Raw genomic sequence first — 17,994 nt, 5'->3', positions numbered from 1 at the left:
CACAGAATAACCTGGCAGTGCATCCCCCAGACAGTGCCTGCTCCCAGGTGTCTCTCCAGTGAATCTCTTTGTTTTCCCTTCCCCTTTCCAATGTGGTTTGGAGCCCTTGCCGAGCCCTGCTGGCTCCTGTGCAGAGATCCTGTTTCCCCTTGGAGACAGGTGTACCCTGGCTCTTGCCAGCAGGCCTGCTGTCATGTAAACTGATCTATAATTAAAAACCTCCAAATCCTGCCAGGGACAGCAGGCTCACAGCCAGGTATTGATCTGCTGCCTCCTCCTGCTTCTTCCTCCTCATTCCCTGAAACACTTCATGTGCTCCTCATCCTTTAACCAGTCATGAATCTCTACAGCAAAAGTATCTCAATAAAGCATTGCCAAGAGAGTGTTTTAATGATGAGTAAAAGATATGCTAATGTTAGGTGAAATCTAAAAGGAGTGTGAGGATTATGAAATCCAGGCTTGTGGGGTGGTTTCTCAGTATGCATTCAGGGTTTCTGTGTTAATTAGGTGTACGAATCTTCTGTCTAGTAAAGCTAATCCAGGCATCCATTTGAGTGAAAAAAAAGAGCTAAACTCTGCTTTTAATTAACATATGGATGTATTTATCTGGAAAGGCACAGAAAGGTGTTCTGAAATGTACCTTAAACTTAGCATTTAAACAGGTACCACCATTGCTCCTTTGGCCTTGCATTGAGATGGATAAATCCTTCCCATAATTCTTTCTAGGTCCCAGAACATGTCCAAGAGATGAGTAAAATTTGGGTCTTCAGAGCCAGCTTGTTGTGTTGCCCTGAGATGAAATCTTTTAACACTTGACAAGTGAGAGTTCCAGATTTTCAATGCTACACACCCCTTTCCATTTTTTTTTTTTTTAGTTCTGAATTAACACACCCTTATAAAACATATCAAACTTATAAAACTCTGAGATGACTGTCTGTGTTCAGACAAGCCTGAGCTCTTGCTGCAGTTGGGGGATTGATGCCTCGAACTCACAACAGGGAATTCCATTCTCCTTTCTGTCTTGACAGTTGTTCATACAGCTCTGTCAGCAGATGAAGATGTTTCTCTGAACAGTGTTTAAAAGCAGAGCACTTTGTTACAGGATGCATAAAGAACCAAAAGGACCTTATTGGCCAGCATTTCTGTCCCAATGATCTCTGTTATTGTGGATCTTGGACATTTGTGTATTCTCAGCCTGGCCTATAGAGAAGCAAGAGCTCAGCCATTGCTCTGCAAGAAGCCCAACAGCATGACAAACTGCTTCAATGGCTGTAATTCATGAGGAAGCAGCTCCTGAAAAGATTTATAAAGAGCCAGCATTTGTTCAGTTAGAGATTTACCCTAAATGCCTTTATCAACGCTGTCTGTACCAACTGTCCAATTTGATCCATGGGCAATACAAGAATATTGTTGGATATCTTTACACTTATTGCCGTGAAGTCAGATCTCCTTCATGTCCTTCTCTGTTCCCTCGATTCCCACAGTGATGTGCAAGGTGAGACAGGACAGCACTAAAGCTTTTCACTGACTGAAGTGGTTCTAGCTGTCAGTGCTGTTGTAGATACTCGTTTTAGCTTGTCTGGTTGACACTCTGAGCAGATGGGTTTGTGATGCCTGCTAAGAGTTCAGCTTCCTGCACCTGATGTCTGCAGTGGTGGGTGAGTGAGCACTGCTGCCACAGGGAATTGCCTCTTGCTCTGAAAATCCTTGTAGCTAGCAGGAAGATGTCTGTGGCAAAGAACCAGTCCTCTGAATGGAAAAACGTTTCTGTTTGGGTGTTTTCCATTGCATTCCAGGATCTAGTAAAGATCTTAATAATGAAAATACTTGAATCTGTACTTGGAAAGCTGCATCCATCACTGCATCTACCAGAAGTTTCAATGCTTTCTATTAAGGTGGGTTCTGCTAGGCCTTCCCTTTTCCAGAGCTCTCCAAGTTCTTAATGCTTTTCTGCCACTTATCTCTTAAAGCTGCTCAGCCTCCTAAAAGTCACACAAAGCTCCTTTAGAACTCAGTGTAATGTGCTGTGTTCTGCTTTGCTGTCAGAGGTGCTGTCATTTCAACATGAGGGTAAGTGCCAGAACATTTTGATCAGAGGTTTTTTTTTTAATGTTCTTTCACAGGGACAGTGATTGCTGCAGCCATATTCTAAATTTATCCTGAAATTGTAGTAATTCATTTGAACTGCCTGTCTTCTCAGAGTGGTGCTTGGTGTAAGAGACTTGACATACCCAGACAAGAAGATTTTCAAGATTTTCAGTCTGCTCCTTTGTGAGTGTAGCCAATATTTCATGGCAGAGGGCTGAAAATACCATGTATCATGTCAAAAGCCACAGGTTTAGCTCAGTTTTATCCACAATTGTTGCTTCTGTAAATTTTGTTAAAGAAATTCCTATTTTCTTGCTCCTTACATTTCAAACAAAATAAAAAGAAGTTGCAGGGATGGAAGGGATGCATATCTCCTGTCTGTCAAGAACTTGTCTTGATTGAGAACATTGTCTCAATTAATCCTCTTAAGAATTGTCTTAAGTGAGAATTTAAAATAGTATTAAAATAATTGTTGCCATTGCATTGATAACTTCAGAAAGGCCCATAGTTTTTACTGCAAGGAAGGACAGTGAAAGAATTGCTTTTGTTTTGTTCCTTTTTTTCCCTGTGAGTAGCAGTGCACATAGTGTAATCCCCTACAGCAGCTGATGATGTTCCTGGGTACTGCTCTTGTTCCAGCAATCATTTTAGGCCTTCTGGATTTTGACTAGGAACTTTCCTTATTGTGGCTTAAAACAAGAAAACCACGTGCAGGCACTTTTCCAGGAAACTTGGTTTGCTGTCCCTGAAGAATTGAATGACAAAGCAAATGTGAGAAGGTGCAAGAGTTAAAATTATGTGTAGGATGGACTGCAGGTAGGGAAGGCACATGGGAGAGACAGTGAGCAAGCAGGACAAGAAGCACGATGCTAAAACTGGTTCTGTCTCACAGTGAAACAGGGTCTCTGATCATCTCCCTGAGATAATTTCTGCCTTGCAGTGTTGCCAAGTAATCATTGCAAGGGAAACTCTAAGAAGAGTGGCACAGCCATGGTCAGTGCAGTTGAGGGGCTGTTTTTGCTTTGGTTCTCTCCTTCCTGGATGAACATTGGGCAAAGGCTCCAAGAACTTTCCACGTGTCTCAGTACAGCCAAATGTTGTTTATGAGATGCTGAATATCAGGTGCTCTATTGTTCCTGTGTGCAGTATTCTCACATTTATGGCTGTATCTGATCATCTGATGTCTTCCCTGCTCAAGAAAATACATTAAAACAACCAGCAAACAAACCATCAGTGAATTTCAATGTTTGCAAATTGCTGTCCAGGTTTGGTAGATCAGTCTGATGGGGCTTACAAATACTTCATTTTTTTGGCTGAGAACTCGATTTCTGGAGGCACAGGGTGGAAAGAACTCTTTCTGCTGTGGTCACCAATCCAGAGTCTCTGAGCATTGGGTGGCTCAGATTTCCCACTGGCTTGCAGATGAAGGATGAATTCCAAAGTGACAGCAAGAACAAAGTTGTTATATTACTGTGGGCAAGCAGAAGTTGAAAACTTGCTGTTTTACACTGAAACTAATTATTTGGAATATTCAGTCCTCAGCAGTCACAATCTTGAACTGCTCCACAAGCTTTAAAGATCCAGCCCACTCCCAACTTTATATTCTTATAGGAGAGGTAGTTGGTTGGTTTATGCATGCAGATGCAGTTATTCAAGGTATTTTGGTCAAAATATCCTTGGATATTTTGGATATTGGATATGGGGATAGGTGGATGTATGCACTGAGATTTATATTCCAGCTGGTGTAGAGGAAGGTTTGAGTCTGGGTGAGATGGGTGATGTGGGTAAAGTGATCAGCAGCTTTTTTGTGCATCAGTTTTTCATGTTGTACTCCCTTACCAGAAATCAGCAGCTATTTTTCCTTTTTAGAGCATGTTGTTGATGTATGCTGATATGTTGGAAAGTACTGAACACAAGATCAAAGGTTGTGTAGCAGAGCACCTTTTATCTTGGATTGATTCCCTGTGTCAGCTAATGGAAAGATGGATTTGCTGACCTCCCTGGGTGAGGTGACTAATAATACATTTTTGCAGAAAGGCTCCTAATCTATTAACAAATGAGTCATCTTTCATGTAGATGCTATTAATTTGAAAATATTAGACTTTCATACATATGTAAATGTTAAAATTCTCCTTCCCATAAGTGCCATAACAATTTATAATTACTTTCATGGGATGAGAGGTTCACAGAAGCTGAATTTGGCACTTAAGCACCTATTTCACAGATGCAATTTCAAAGTAATCCGTACTGTGGATGAAATTGGGTGTGTTGTATACACATACAAAATGGGATAAGATTGAACTCCACAAGTTCTGTCGTGGCTGGTCTGAATATAGATCAGTTTGAGGTTTGGCTATTGGCTTTTATTTTTTTTTTAACAAAAACCTGGTGCACAAGCATCCATTTTATCAACACAGTTTGTGACAAAAGAAACTTCTGCTTGCCAGCCAGGGGAGACAGAATCTGCAAAGAATTATCTTCCTGCAGTGTAGGAAACTGCAAATATGCAAGGGCTCTTGTTTCTTTAGCAGCAGAAGAGCAAAAAATCAAAGCTCATATTTGTAAATAAATAAAACATGCTGTTTAAGTAGTGTAATGCTAACCCAGTTTGGACAGCCTGGTGGGAAATAGAGGTTAAAGTCAGTATGTAAATTTTCCATTCCGATGAGAAATTCAAACGTATTCCCCAATCCCAAAAGGCCTATTCTCAAGAAAGATGAGGGGCCATTAAAAAGAATCCAGTTTCTTAGCTCCAGGATCATACCATGCTGACATTCAAAGGGTGAGAAATGCAGATTCTTGGAAGATTTGCATGAGAAAAAGCTTTTGAAGCGCAGTAAACTACTGATGTAGAAGTACCTACCTTTGGAAATGTAAACACAGAATAGCTGGGACTTACTGATATGACTTCAAAAATAAATTTCCTTTGAGTTCTGTTGCCTGGTAGACCATTTCTAGTGTCTGACAGAGGGCTCAAATTCCCTTAGGAAGTCAGAGAACTTTCAGAATTATATTCATATATAAAACTGATAAATGTGTGGGTTTTAGGATTTTGGTAGGTTTGCCTGTGCCTAATCAGAATTACATACCACACAGGTACGTGCACAAATTTCTTTAGAATATTTAGAATGTGCACAAAATCCTTTTTTAGAATAAGTCTTGTTTTTACTGTGCATGAGATATTCTGTAGAAACTGCCCATATCTATACTTTGACCATAGAAATAGCCTACCTTTATTCTTGGTGAGCTGTTTGATGTTTGCCATGGATGAAATCTTGTGTGTGGACATTTAGCACTGTGTACTGCACTTGCTCTGTTTTACCTTGCATTCTTTCCATGCCTTACCCTGTCTATGTGTTGGTTGCATCACAGTTTTGGTTCTTCTGTGGCTACAGTTTCAGCAGGCTGCTCCTGATTCCTGATCTGCTTCCTTTAGGACTCTGGATTCATTCCTGCAGGCTTGTTTGGGGTTTGTTGGGGTTATTTTTGTACAAGTAGGAGCAAAGGAATCAGGCTGCTGCATGCTGCCCCCTTAAATGAGTCATTGGTGTGAGTCTAGTTCAGCTGACAAATTTATTACTGACAACTTAAGCTCTTTATCTGTAGCACTTTTTTACCATCATACCCTTGTGCTGTCTCAGAGGTAATGCTCTGTAGGGTTGTGTTTAAAATACAGGTCTCACAAATTAAATCCTATTAAAATCATAGCAGTATTTTGGATCTAAGCTTAACACCACAAAAATCACCCACTCATTTCCATTTCAGTGAGGGTTTTGAAGCCCCTGATCCATCTTACAGGGGGCACATAGCATTTCTGGAACCAGCAAGCTGAGTTTCTTCTCAGCCCTGCTGGACACCTGACATTAGCCCTTTTCCCAATGTGTCTGTGTGGGCTGCAGCTGAATGTCAGCAGGGACTCCCTCAGACAGCCAGGCCTTTCCTGCCTTCTGCAGGATCCTCTTCCCACAAATGCTGCCAGAATTTCAGCTCTTCCAGCACGGGAGGCAGTGATTTCACAGTGACCAGATCCCGTTCTCAATATTGTGCATGTGGTCTCTTTGGAGCTGAGCGTGGCTCATCCTCTTACAAATGTTGGAAATGCTGTTGTAAAAAACATGAGGGTTGTTGTCATAATGCAAAAGTTGTTGGCTGAGCAAACCAAACACACAAACACACACAAAAAGCACCTTCACATTCTCTTGTTTTGTGGTGATGTATGCTTGAGGAATAGACCTTACAGAATTGGCCTTCTGAAATAAAATATATCCTCATTACTGTGTCTTTCCTTTCTAGAGAAATAGCATTGTAGGCATGGTGAACTAAAAACAAAAGTAAGGCATTGTTTAATGTAGTACTAATACATTTCAGACCTGCAATGCCTTTTGTAGCTGCAGGCTTGTGTACCTTGTCTTTCTTTGCCAGCTGTAAAAATAATTGGCTGAAGGACAGATTTGCTGGCATCTTCCAACACTTAATTTTTGTTTGATTAACAAATGACATTTGTCTCTTTTTTAAAATTTTGTTGTGGTTTTTTTCTTTATTCCTGGGTTGGATCCTGTAAAACAAATACAGAACTATATTATGATATGTAATCAAAAAAGGAAACGTGGTGTTGTGGTTTAACCTCAGCCAGCAATTCACTACCACACAGCCACTCACTCTTTCCCTGGTGGGTAAAAATGGGACAGCTTGTGGGTTGAGATAAACTTGTTGGTTGTGAGTTATCATCTCTGTTTTCAGCATTAATCCAGAACACAGCCCCCTCCCAGCTCCTAGCAAGGGAAATAACTCTACAGGAGCAGCACACCTGCCCTGTGGGTGTCCAAGCACGAAGGGTTTTCTGTGTGAACAGCAGCCAGATTGCCAGAAAACAAATCTGCAGTCTCATCAAGCTCATTCTGTCCAGGATCTACTGCATTTGTGGGTCAACAGTGGAAGTGACCCAGGAACTTTGCAATATCTTAAATTTGTCAGTAATTTTTCTATAAGAAGCTTTTATCAAATCTGCTGATTTCAGCAGAACTCTTGTTAGGGTTGGTTTTTTTTTTTCCTGTGGAGTGGAATTTTTGATTAAGAATTTGGTAAGAGTGAGATGAGATGAGATTACCCCAAGCAGGAAATAGAGTGTGGGAGTTGCTAAGGGGTCTCTTGGCTAATTTGAACAAAGAGTCTCTTCCCTTTATGGAGCAGGAATAGAAGCCTGAGTTTTGAAGTCAGTAGATATTCAGATATTTGTGCAAAGCAGAATCTCTCTCAGTGCTTTCTGTAACAATGCCTGGTTAGAGATCTGCCCAAGAACATCTCAGTGCTTCGACTGGAGCCTCCTGTGGCTCATATGAAGATGAGAAAGAGTTTGAACTTCTCTCTCTCTCTTCCAGGTGGAAGCTTTCACACCACTAAATATTCCATTAGAACCTCTCTTTTCCTCCCTGTCCTTACCACCACCCTACATTCCTTGCTCATGATTGAGTCCTCACTGTTCTCCCAGTGTCAGGGAAATTTTTTTTTAATTGGTTGAGTCTTGCAGAATGTAACAATGTTCAATTGTGACACATTTCTGTGACACTGCCATGTAATTGTGTGTTATGTTTTCCCCTTGGTTCTGAGAAAGAGTACATTCTCTTTCTTATTGCTGATTTTTTTCAGGCTTCTCTTGAACATACTGTATTTTTTTTCTTGGTGTTCAAAAATTAAAGGAATTTTCTCGGTTTAACCTACTTAGAATTTAAATAGAGGAGATTAAGAGGAATTTCACTATGGGAGCATTTGGTGTCTAGGTGCCTTGCTTGCATTGCAGAACCCAGAGGTCTAATTTAGGCATTTAGACTTCTTGAATAAATTATGGGATAAGTTGTGTGTCTGATTACAGTAGTTAGACAGGCAGTATCTGCAGCATGAATAATCTAAATCAGGCATCCAAACCCAAATGGACAAATGCATATTGGAATATTAAATGCTGTAGCTTGGTAGGACAAGCTCTGTCTTGCAAGGATGAGTGTGGGAATCCTTTCTTTAAAAAGCACATCACAATTTAATCCTTTCTTTCAAAATCATGGTAGTAGCAGTGGCTGCCTCCTTTTCATCTAAAATGTAGGGCTAGAATACAGGTCTCTGCTGTAGAATATCAATTAAATTTCTTTTTCTGACTGAGACAGTTAAAATGCACATCCCCACTTCCTTTGGAATGGTGAGATGATAAACATTTGAGTTAGTTGGAAGTATTGCTATTCAGGTCTTTCTGTTCTTATGTGTTCTACCAATTAGAATAAGAAGCTGTGCTCTCTTTAATACTTTTCTGTCAGGCCTACCGAATCTTTAAATATTTTATGCAAAAAGGAAAAGCTTCAGCAGCAAGAGATGAAAAGAGCTGCCTGCAGCAAGGTTCCCAAACTCACCAGTGCAGCTGCAGGTGCCTTGGATCAGCCTGAGACTGCAACAGCAGCACAGCTTTGGGAACCAAGCACCAGGAGCTTCTCCATCATCTGCAGCCTGGGAGCTCAGCACCCTGCCAGGGGCTGGGAAATGCCAGTTTGGGGTCCTGGGAGCTCAGCACCCTGCCAGGGGCTGGGAAATGCCAGTTTGGGGTCCTGGGAGCTCAGCACCCTGCCAGGGGCTGGGAAATGCCAGTTTGGGGTCCTGGGAGCTCACCACCCTGCCAAGGGCTGGGAAATGCCAGTTTGGGGTCCTGGGAGCTCAGCACCCTGCCAGGGGCTGGGAAATGCCAGTTTGGGGTCCTGGGAGCTCACCAACCTGCCAGGGGCTGGGAAATGCCAGTTTGAGTCCTGGCAGGTGGAGGCAAAGCCTGAATCGTGTTCTGCTGCTTGGGGATGTAAATTTGGGGCTGTAATGTCAATGATGCAGAGCCTGGTTGGGAAGGGGACCTGTGCAGGGAGTACAGGCAGAGAACACCTGGTGGAAGGGGTGATGTTTGCACCATGGCCTTGTAGGACTTGTGTTTGAGATGAGCCTGAAGGTGCTTGGCTCTGTCAGGAGAACAATTTGTTGGACATAACCAGAAGTACAGAACCGTGCTGACAAAAACACCTTTGTGGTTTGCAGGTGTTGTTATCATTTGTAGTGAGGCTTAAAGACAGATCCCATTCCTTGAAAAAAACAGGGAATCCTCAAGATTTGAGATAAGGGCAATACATTTCAAGCAAAGTACAAGTTCATCATAATTGCTTTGACTTTAATTACATTACCTGCATTAAACTGTTTCACAAAAGCATGGTTGTTACATGACATAACAAAGCTCAGTGGTATTAAAAGTATTTTTACATGTTTATTTCTAGATAAGACTATTTCAACAGTATTTTTTCAAGTTTTCTTCAGATCTCTAGTCAGGTCTTAGACATAGCATTAACTATCAGTGGCTAGTGTTGCATGAACTTGGAAAATATTTTGGCTTTTTAGGATAGTTGCTGATTTAAAACTGAAGTCTAAAAAATGGATGAGAAGCTAGTAAAGCTTGCCTGCTCCTTCAGGGGGAAAAGGATGTTTTCTTTGAAATTATATAAATACAAGAAATTTTAACCTTAAAAGTGATTCAGTTATGATACCAGCTGGTAAAGAATATTGTTCTGTTATTCTGAGAACCATAAAAAAAATTTGGAAAGCAGAAAAAAGAGCCCATTTTGCATCCATTTTGCATGTTGGAAAAGAGTGGGTGTCAAAAGCACAGAATAATTTTCTGTGGGGTGTTTTCCAGTTACCTTTCACATATTAAAGTTTGTTCTTGACTGAGCAGCAGTTCAGAGAACAGTGGGAGTTATTCATAAGCTCAGCTCTAACTTTTCCTCTAACCCCAGCTCTTCATTTTTCCTGGGAAACTGAATTACAGGCAGTTGCTGACCAATTGTTGGGTATTCCAAATTCCCTTGTCTTTATTTCACAGACTGATGGATATCAGTAAATCCTGTTTGTCACTGGTATTATTTTATTTTTTCCACGTCGTGTATTTGAATCATTAAATAGATTTTGGCTCAGTGACCCAGAAGTTCCATGGAGGCATTTCCATATTTAGGGGAAATAATTTCTGTGGGTCTGAGACACGGTTTTTGTCTATGTAACCTGAAATGACATTTCACAGCAGATCAGATGGTAAAAATGCAGGAGTTTGGTTGTGGTGATTTAGGCTGTTGATGTTTATAAATAACCCAAGTTTGATTCCGAGACAACGTTGAGTAGAGGAAATAATTTCATTTAATAGATGATGTGGTTGTTCAGAAGAAGCTCTTCTCTGGCCTGGGAGAAAGGAAATGCTGAAGTTGCAGTCTGTGGAGAGCCAGGTGGGAATTTGTTTGTTAGCTGGAGGAACAACACACAGCTGGGCTGTGGGTAAGAAGGGCTTCTCAAATACAAATGGAATTAACTCATGTGTGGGACTGGAAAGTTGGATCTAGTGGGGTTATTGTTTAATTCTAACAAAATTTGGGGACATTCCCTCACTGCTGCTGGTGTAGCCCTACTGACTTTATAGGTGGGGGATAGGTTCAGATGAGGCAGATGTTTTATTGAGTGCAGTAGGCTTCCTCTTCCAGCTCATCATTCATGAATTGAGCAGTTGTAGCAGTTTTCATTGCCTACCTGTAGTGCCTCAGTGTCAAGGCTTGGATGTGGTTCTGGCATTCTCACTTTGTCCTTTCTCCAAACCACAGTCAATAACTGAAAGTTGAAACCTTTAATTAAAAAGAAAGCAATTTCTGAAAACATTTTGGAAATCCATATTAACTCCCTTCAGCTATTTTTCATCTCTTACTTGAAAATAAATCTGAGCATCCACCAATATATAAACACAATGTACCTTTTGGAACAGAATAATTTCTTGTTCTCTCACCTAATACACCTGTGCTATGTTGTCACACAGATTCTCTAAGCTGAAATGTAGTTTTAGATTACCCAAATTGCTAACTGCCAGGTATTGTGTAATTGGAATAGAAGAAAAGGCAATTACAGCATCCTAAAGCAAGCACGGAGCTTTGCATTTAAGCTGATTTCAGTTTATGCTGATGCTGTGAAGGATCCATTTTCTTCTCTGCCAGCTCCTTGCCAGCCCTAGGCCAGAACACAAATGGAGGGAAGGCACTTGGTCTAAAATACTGATTCTGCCAAGAAAACGGCTTTGGACTGCCTTCATGGCACCATTGTGTACAACCAAACGGACCCTTTGTGTTTCTAAAACAGATTAAAGGTAGGTAAATACTATCTGCTGTCCTTTCACAGAGTGCTTGAGCTTGGTGGGAGCTCAGCTGATCCAACCCCTCTTGCCCAAGGCCATGTCCAGACAGCTTTTTAACATCTTCAAGGCATTTTACATAAGAATTGTGACAAACATATTCTGGAAGTAATGCTTCAACCCAAATCTTCTTAGTTTCTCTTTTTACAAATGCTTGAGTAAAATGAAGTACTTGGATTTATAAAAAACATTAATTTTGCACCATCTTTACATTTTAGACCTCATCAGTGTGTCTCTGCATCAAGCTTGATCATGGAACAGATTTATTTTAGTCCTTCAGCCTAGTGAATACTGGAAGTAGCTGTATTGCAGACACTGGATTTTATATAAATAAAATATAAATGTAATATAAATGTAGACCCCAGGGATCAGTGTACCTGACTTATTCACACTCAGACTAAATTGTAGGCATGTCTGCCTCACTTAAGGGAGAAGAGATAAATCACTCAGTGTGCATCTCATTTCTGGCAATCAAATCTTTGTGCAGTGTTTGTACTTCTCTGTTACTGGCTTGATACTTCTGTCTTGCAGAGAAGAGAAAACCTATTTATTTAAATATAAAGGGAGGACTTTTCTGGGGGCAGACTGTGCTTTTCCTGTACTGTCCCATTATATTAACCCACTGTATTCAGTCATTGGGACAGGATTTATTGTCTTGCACAACAACAAATTACTGCCAATCATTGGATTGACTTCATATTCCTGTTTGTGAGGTGGTAATTTCTGTGCTAAAATCCTCATGCATTCCATTTCATGATGTGAGCCTTTTCCCTGTGCAGCATTTACCCAGTTTTCTGTGTCTCTTTGTTAAATGCTGAAGTTTATTGTCTGAGTCAGATGGGAAATCTGTGCTGGGTGTAGATTTAGTGCTGCAGACCTTGGGAGCCTTCACAGCCGATGGGGTTTTGTGGGTGATATGTGCATTCCAACAGTGCTGTGCCCCTCTGCTTTGCCAAGATAGCAATTCTATAGTAAATCTGGGGCTTCTGCAGAATTGTTCTCCAGGACATTTGGAAGGGTGCAGACACAAGTTGCTGGAAGCTGCTGATGTTTTCCTGTTTGAAACAGTCGCTCTGTCAAATTGATGCAAGTGGAAGCATCACTCAGAGAAGAGTCTGCTAAGTGTTAAGCAACCTCTGCCAGGCATAGAAGGAGAACTTGAACTTTCTGTAGAATAACCCAATTCCACCTCAATTCTGGTTATAAACCCGCAGTGTTGCTCTGCTGGTGTTGTGGTTTCCTCTGGCTTGGTGGCTCAGGAGGTGTGGTGTGGCTCATACTGTTTTCTGATTTCCCCTGCAGCACATGCAGATGACTATCCAGGCTCTCCAGGACGAGCTGCGGATCCAGAGGGACCTGAACCAGCTGTTCCAGCAGGACAGCAGCAGCAGGAGCAGCGAGCCCTTGGTGGCCGAGCTGACCGAGGAGAACTTCCAGCGCCTGCACGCCGAGCACGAGCGCCAGGCCAAGGAGCTGTTCCTGCTGCGGAAAACCTTGGAGGAGATGGAACTGAGGATTGAGACGCAGAAACAGACCTTGAATGCACGGGATGAGTCCATCAAAAAGCTGCTGGAGATGCTGCAGAGTAAAGGACTGTCAGCAAAAGCCACCGAGGAGGACCACGAGCGGACGCGAAGGTTGGCCGAGGCAGAGATGCACGTGCACCACCTGGAAAGCCTTCTTGAACAGAAGGAAAAGGAGAACAACATGCTGAGAGAGGTGAGTGACCAAACTCAGCATTCATCTCCAATCTCAAGCTCCCCTCTGTCTCCTAGCCATTCCACAGCTGTAAGGAAAGATTCTTCCATCTTCTCTATAAGCTGTATTTTACATTCCATTCCACAGAATTTGTGCCTTTTTAAAAACTTATTTGTGGCTTCCTTGCAGGTACCTTTCAGGGTTTTGTGCTGTGGGCCCCACTTTCCCTGTAGTCTCCATAGGAAGCTCTGGGGGTGAATTATCACAGAGCCTGTAAAATGAATTCTTCTGTTCCATTGTAGTTAGAGAGAAAGCAGCTACCTGTGTTTAGGTGAGGGCAGAGAGAGAAATCTTTGCAAGAGTAATGGATGATTGCTCTACAGTTTCCATGGAAACAGTCATCTTGCTGGGAAGGGTATTTGATAAAACTATTAGCTGCCCTGGATGCACAGCTGAAAAAAAAATTCTTAAAGGGACACTGCTGCACACATGGTAACCCCTTCTCCCCATCCTTCTGAAAACAGGAGAACTATTGTCATGTCTGTATTGTACCTGAAAAGAGCACAGTGGCAGGCATTCTTCACTATTAACCATTTTAACCTAATTATAACAGTGTAGTCTATGTAGAATACAAATATTTTGGTAAAACAAAGGAAAAGAAAGAAAATGAGTTATTGTGTAGCCAGTGTCCTTACATTTTTTGATATTATTAAATGCATTTTCCTCTTTCTATTAAATGCACTTCCATAGCCAGCCTCCTGAAGTAATTGAATATTAAGTTTTAAAAGGCTGGTAGTTGAGCATGGATTGTGTAGATGCACAGATAAATATGTGCATAGATGGATTCACTCCTGCTGAGATCCTGTGTGAAGATTATTTTACATCTGTCGGCTGAAGGCATGAATTGATGGCTGTCCATGTATGTGTACCACAGGTTTGAATCTGATCATCTGTTCTGCACACTGGTGTCCATCTCATGCTTCAGCATTTTTTGGGAAAGCTCTATGTGTACACAAGATTTAAGAGCCCTCTCTAAGAGCTCAGGAAAGCAAGGCCTGGAAGAGTTTTTTGAGATGAGTGTATGCAGCACATAAATACTTCTTAATACCTCTTATTCATATGTTTTCCAGGGCCTGAGCCATAGTGCTTGTGCTCTTGTAAGCATTTATATAAGAAAGCTGGAGCCCATTGCATTTCTGAGCCAGATTTAGGCCAGATTTATTTTTTTAGAGCAGTAATCTCTTGAGTGTCTGGAGTGAACATAATATGATTCCAGAGTTTCCGCACTACAGTTTTTTCCTTTATTTAGCAACCAATAATAATTCTGTTCCAATTCTTGTAACTATTTCAGGAAGAGCCTCAAATGGCTTCCACTTGTTTCTGCTCTAAGTCCAGCAACATAAATGAGAAGCTGGCAGGAGATGTGCAATTTTTCAGGAACGTGGTGGAGTTTGTTCCTGCTGCTGATGAGTAGATGTTGTGAGATAGGAATTCTTGTTTCATTCACGTGGATTTGGAAATCATCTGTCATTTCAGTCCTAGCCTTTATGGTAAAAGACTTCCTGGAGGAGGTAGGGATGACCTACTGACTTGAAAGTGCAAATGCAATTTATCAAATGTTCTAAAGTCAATTACTCCTTGCTGCTTACCCTGATTCATTGAGAAGTGTAAGCTGAGTATAATGTAATTTGTAGCTCAAACCATGGCTATGATGTGGGATCCAGCCAGGAAGCTGAGCAGCCTCAGAGATGAGGTTCCACGTTGTCTCCTTCAGGAGCTGGGTGACAGCAGGAATGGTTTTGTTTGTCTTGTCTTGTCCTTGAGCTCTGAGCGAGGCTGAGCTGAGTGAGCTCAGACTTACCTGCATCACACCCAGGTCTCATGCCTGGGGCTCTGAGAATCAGAGGAACGTGCAGCTGATGGCACCTGACTGCCTGAGCTCTGCAGGATGTGGTTCAGAGCTGCTGTCCATGTTCACATTCACATCTGCAGGATGTGGTTCAGAGCTGCTGTCCATGTTTCACACTGGGATGTTGTCTCTAAGGTGTGGCACCTGTTAGGTGTGTCTGCATCACCCTCCTCAGCTGACCTTCTCTCATGTTCTCATGTATTTCCATAGCTGCAGGTTATTTTAGCCCTTTGCTACCCCAGAAACCAATGGTGGAATTTTTGAGCTGCCTTGAAGGAATGGATCTACTTTCCTGATGGTTCTATATCTAGCATTCCCAGTATCTGGAAAGGCATGCTGAACTCTTCTCTAAATAAAGACACTCTGAACTCTTCTCTAAATATTGCTGCTAAAGGAAGCATTAATATCTCAAAGGGATTCACAAGAGCTTGGGAGGTCACTTTCTATTTCATGTCCTAACACTTCAAAAAATTTTAATAGCAGTCTTGACCAACTTAGCAGAAGAAGTTCTGAGATGTCAGAACCCACTAGTTCTGCTTCTGACTCTGCAAGGGTGTTAGATTTATGATAGGAAGTTTGCTGGAAATAATACTAAAAATCTACATCTTGAGGCAAAAAGGTATCCCTCAGTTTTCCAACTTTGAAACCTAAAAATGTGATTTAAAGTGTGATGTTGATACTCAAGGTCATCAGACAGTTTTGCAGGCAGACAGTGCAGTTACAGTGGCGAGCAGTATGACCTTGAAAATTAAATGGGAATTAATAGATTTCTTCAGCTTTTCCTATTGCCATTATTGTACTAGAAATTGCACTAAGGAAAATAAGTTCTAAGAGAAGTCAGAGTTGTGGTTCTGATGAGACAATAACTGTGTGCCACTCACACAGTGTTAGGCTGTTATATCCATTCCACGTTATCCCTTTTTCTAGGCTGGAAACTCCAGTGCTGCTTAATTGTTCCTGATATAAAAGACATCACTTATTTTTGATCACCTCCCAGGGCACTGCCTCAGTCTCCCAAATCCAGATTATAAAATGGATTCTCCTGCAGCTTCTGAGAGGTATCTCCATAAGCAATTTGCCTCTCTTGGGCTGTTCCCAATTGCCCTGACTTCTGAGGATCTCAAGAAATTATTCATGTAAATCCATGGGAAAGTTCCTATATCCAGCACAGGATGTATCCAGCAACTGATACAGAGGATATTCTCTCATTAACACAAATGATTAGAACTTAAATGTCTCGTTGAACATGAGAATTCCCTGACTTCAGCAGATTGCAGTGTGGCTGCATCACATTCCTCTACCCTGGAAAACAAGCTTAAGCTTCATAGCTTAGCAAAAGATGGCTGCTATTTTAATTATTAATACCCCTTCTTCAGTCTTAGTGACAATTATGGTGGTTGGTATTCTAAACTTAACTTTCAGCAACAGAATTATTTTCATACCAGAAGAAACACTTGCTGAAACCCAGCAGCTGGAGTCCAGCTTCCAGAATAGCTCCAGGCTGCATTAACTGTGCCCTTTGTTCCAGACCTGGAGCAGAGTTAGCAGTGCTGGGCTGCAGGGGTAACTGGGCTTGCTGAGCCTCCCTGCTCCCCAAAGGGGGATTAGAAATGGGTTTTTCTCAGCCACACTGATCAATAACCCAAATATCAGAGCAGCCTGTGGCAGGAGGGGATGTGGCTGCATCCACAGCTGCTGTTCAGACACCGGGAGAGCTGTGGGCAGGCTGATGTTTGTAGGGACAGTCCAGCAGGGATCTCAGTACAGATGGTGTCACCCTGAAAACTCAGCTTTTGGAGCTTGAGTTTCTAAAGACAGTTACTGTAAACACAGATATGTGTACATCCTTTCTGATACACATTTTGGGATGGACATCTCTCACCAGTGTGGTTGGAAAGTGTTATCCTGGCTGTGGTCAGAAACCTACACATTGTGAGAGAACAAATAAACTTCTCTCTTTCCTTCATCTTACCTTGAGCTGTGTCTGTGTGACTTATTTTGTGTCCAGCAGTGACAGCTGACCACAATAATTTCTTTGGAAACAGAAAGAAGGCTGTTTATTTATCCTGAAGGTTTTTTAATTCAGAAAGCAGTTCTAGAGTCCAGGCTTGCACGTTACAGTAGTGTGGGATGAGGGAACAACTGACAGGAGCTTTATACTTTTGTGTCCAGAAACTGTTTGGTAGCAAATTACAGTTTAGACTTTAATACTTATTTATTTATTTATCTATTTATTTATTTATCTGTTTATTTATTTATTGATTGCTAATTGGACACATTCAAACAAGAGGGATTTTTATTCCAGCCGAGTACAAAACTGAATGAAGGAGTCAGGGATGGAGAGCTTAACAAATAAAGGGAGGTTTTGTGTGTAAAACAGGTTGTTCATGAGGGCACTCATTCACAATGAGCTCAAGGAAAGGGGCTGTGGCAGAAAAAGCTATTATTTCTTTCCTTTCTGAGTACATTCTGAGCATTATTTATTGTCCTTTCTGGGATGGATTTGCCCTCTCCACCCATCTGGTGGCCAGGGAGCAGCAGGAGCTGCTGAGGATGGAGGGATGTGGTGTGTCCTTGTTGTTGGAGGTGATTTTCATCTCCTCAGGACTGAGCCCCTTGGGATATTCCCTCATGGGGAATTTCTCTTATCTCAGTTCTGTTTCAGGAAGGATTCTCCAAAGACTCCTTAGCTTCTTGTTTCTCATGGTTATTAATATATACATTATATTTTATGTGTGTATATATATATATATACACATAAAATTATATCTTAATATAATATATAATATATAATTATATTAATTATATTAAGTATAGTATAGTATAATATATTATAGTATATTATTATATTATTACATTATTATATATTATATTACATTGCATTACATTATATTATATTATTATATTATATTATAGTATTATATTATATTATATTGTATTGTATTGTATTATAGTATAGTATAATATATTATATTATATAAAGTATATTATAGTATACATTATTATAGTATATTATTTATTATTATTGTGTATATTATTATATTATATATATTATTGTATTGTA

At 41.0% G+C, this 17,994-nt stretch overlaps 1 protein-coding gene across 5 annotated transcripts in view; it reads left to right on the top strand.

Moving 5' to 3' along the window:
• The window catches only part of ERC1 (ELKS/RAB6-interacting/CAST family member 1), a 284,117-nt gene that overhangs the window by 45,462 nt on the left and 220,661 nt on the right, over nucleotides 1-17,994 (top strand). For all 5 annotated transcript variants that reach the window (XM_015627633.3, XM_015627634.2, XM_015627636.3 and 2 more), the window contains exon 3: nucleotides 12,626-13,042. In XM_015627633.3, coding sequence (XP_015483119.1) covers nucleotides 12,626-13,042 — 417 coding nt within the window. The remainder of the gene's footprint in view (nucleotides 1-12,625; nucleotides 13,043-17,994) is intronic.

Source organism: Parus major, chromosome 1A, assembly GCF_001522545.3.
Source record: "Parus major isolate Abel chromosome 1A, Parus_major1.1, whole genome shotgun sequence".
NCBI lineage: Eukaryota > Metazoa > Chordata > Aves > Passeriformes > Paridae > Parus > Parus major.
The sequence above is the reverse complement of the archived record's forward strand: the minus strand, read 5'-3'. Positions and strand labels throughout refer to the sequence as shown.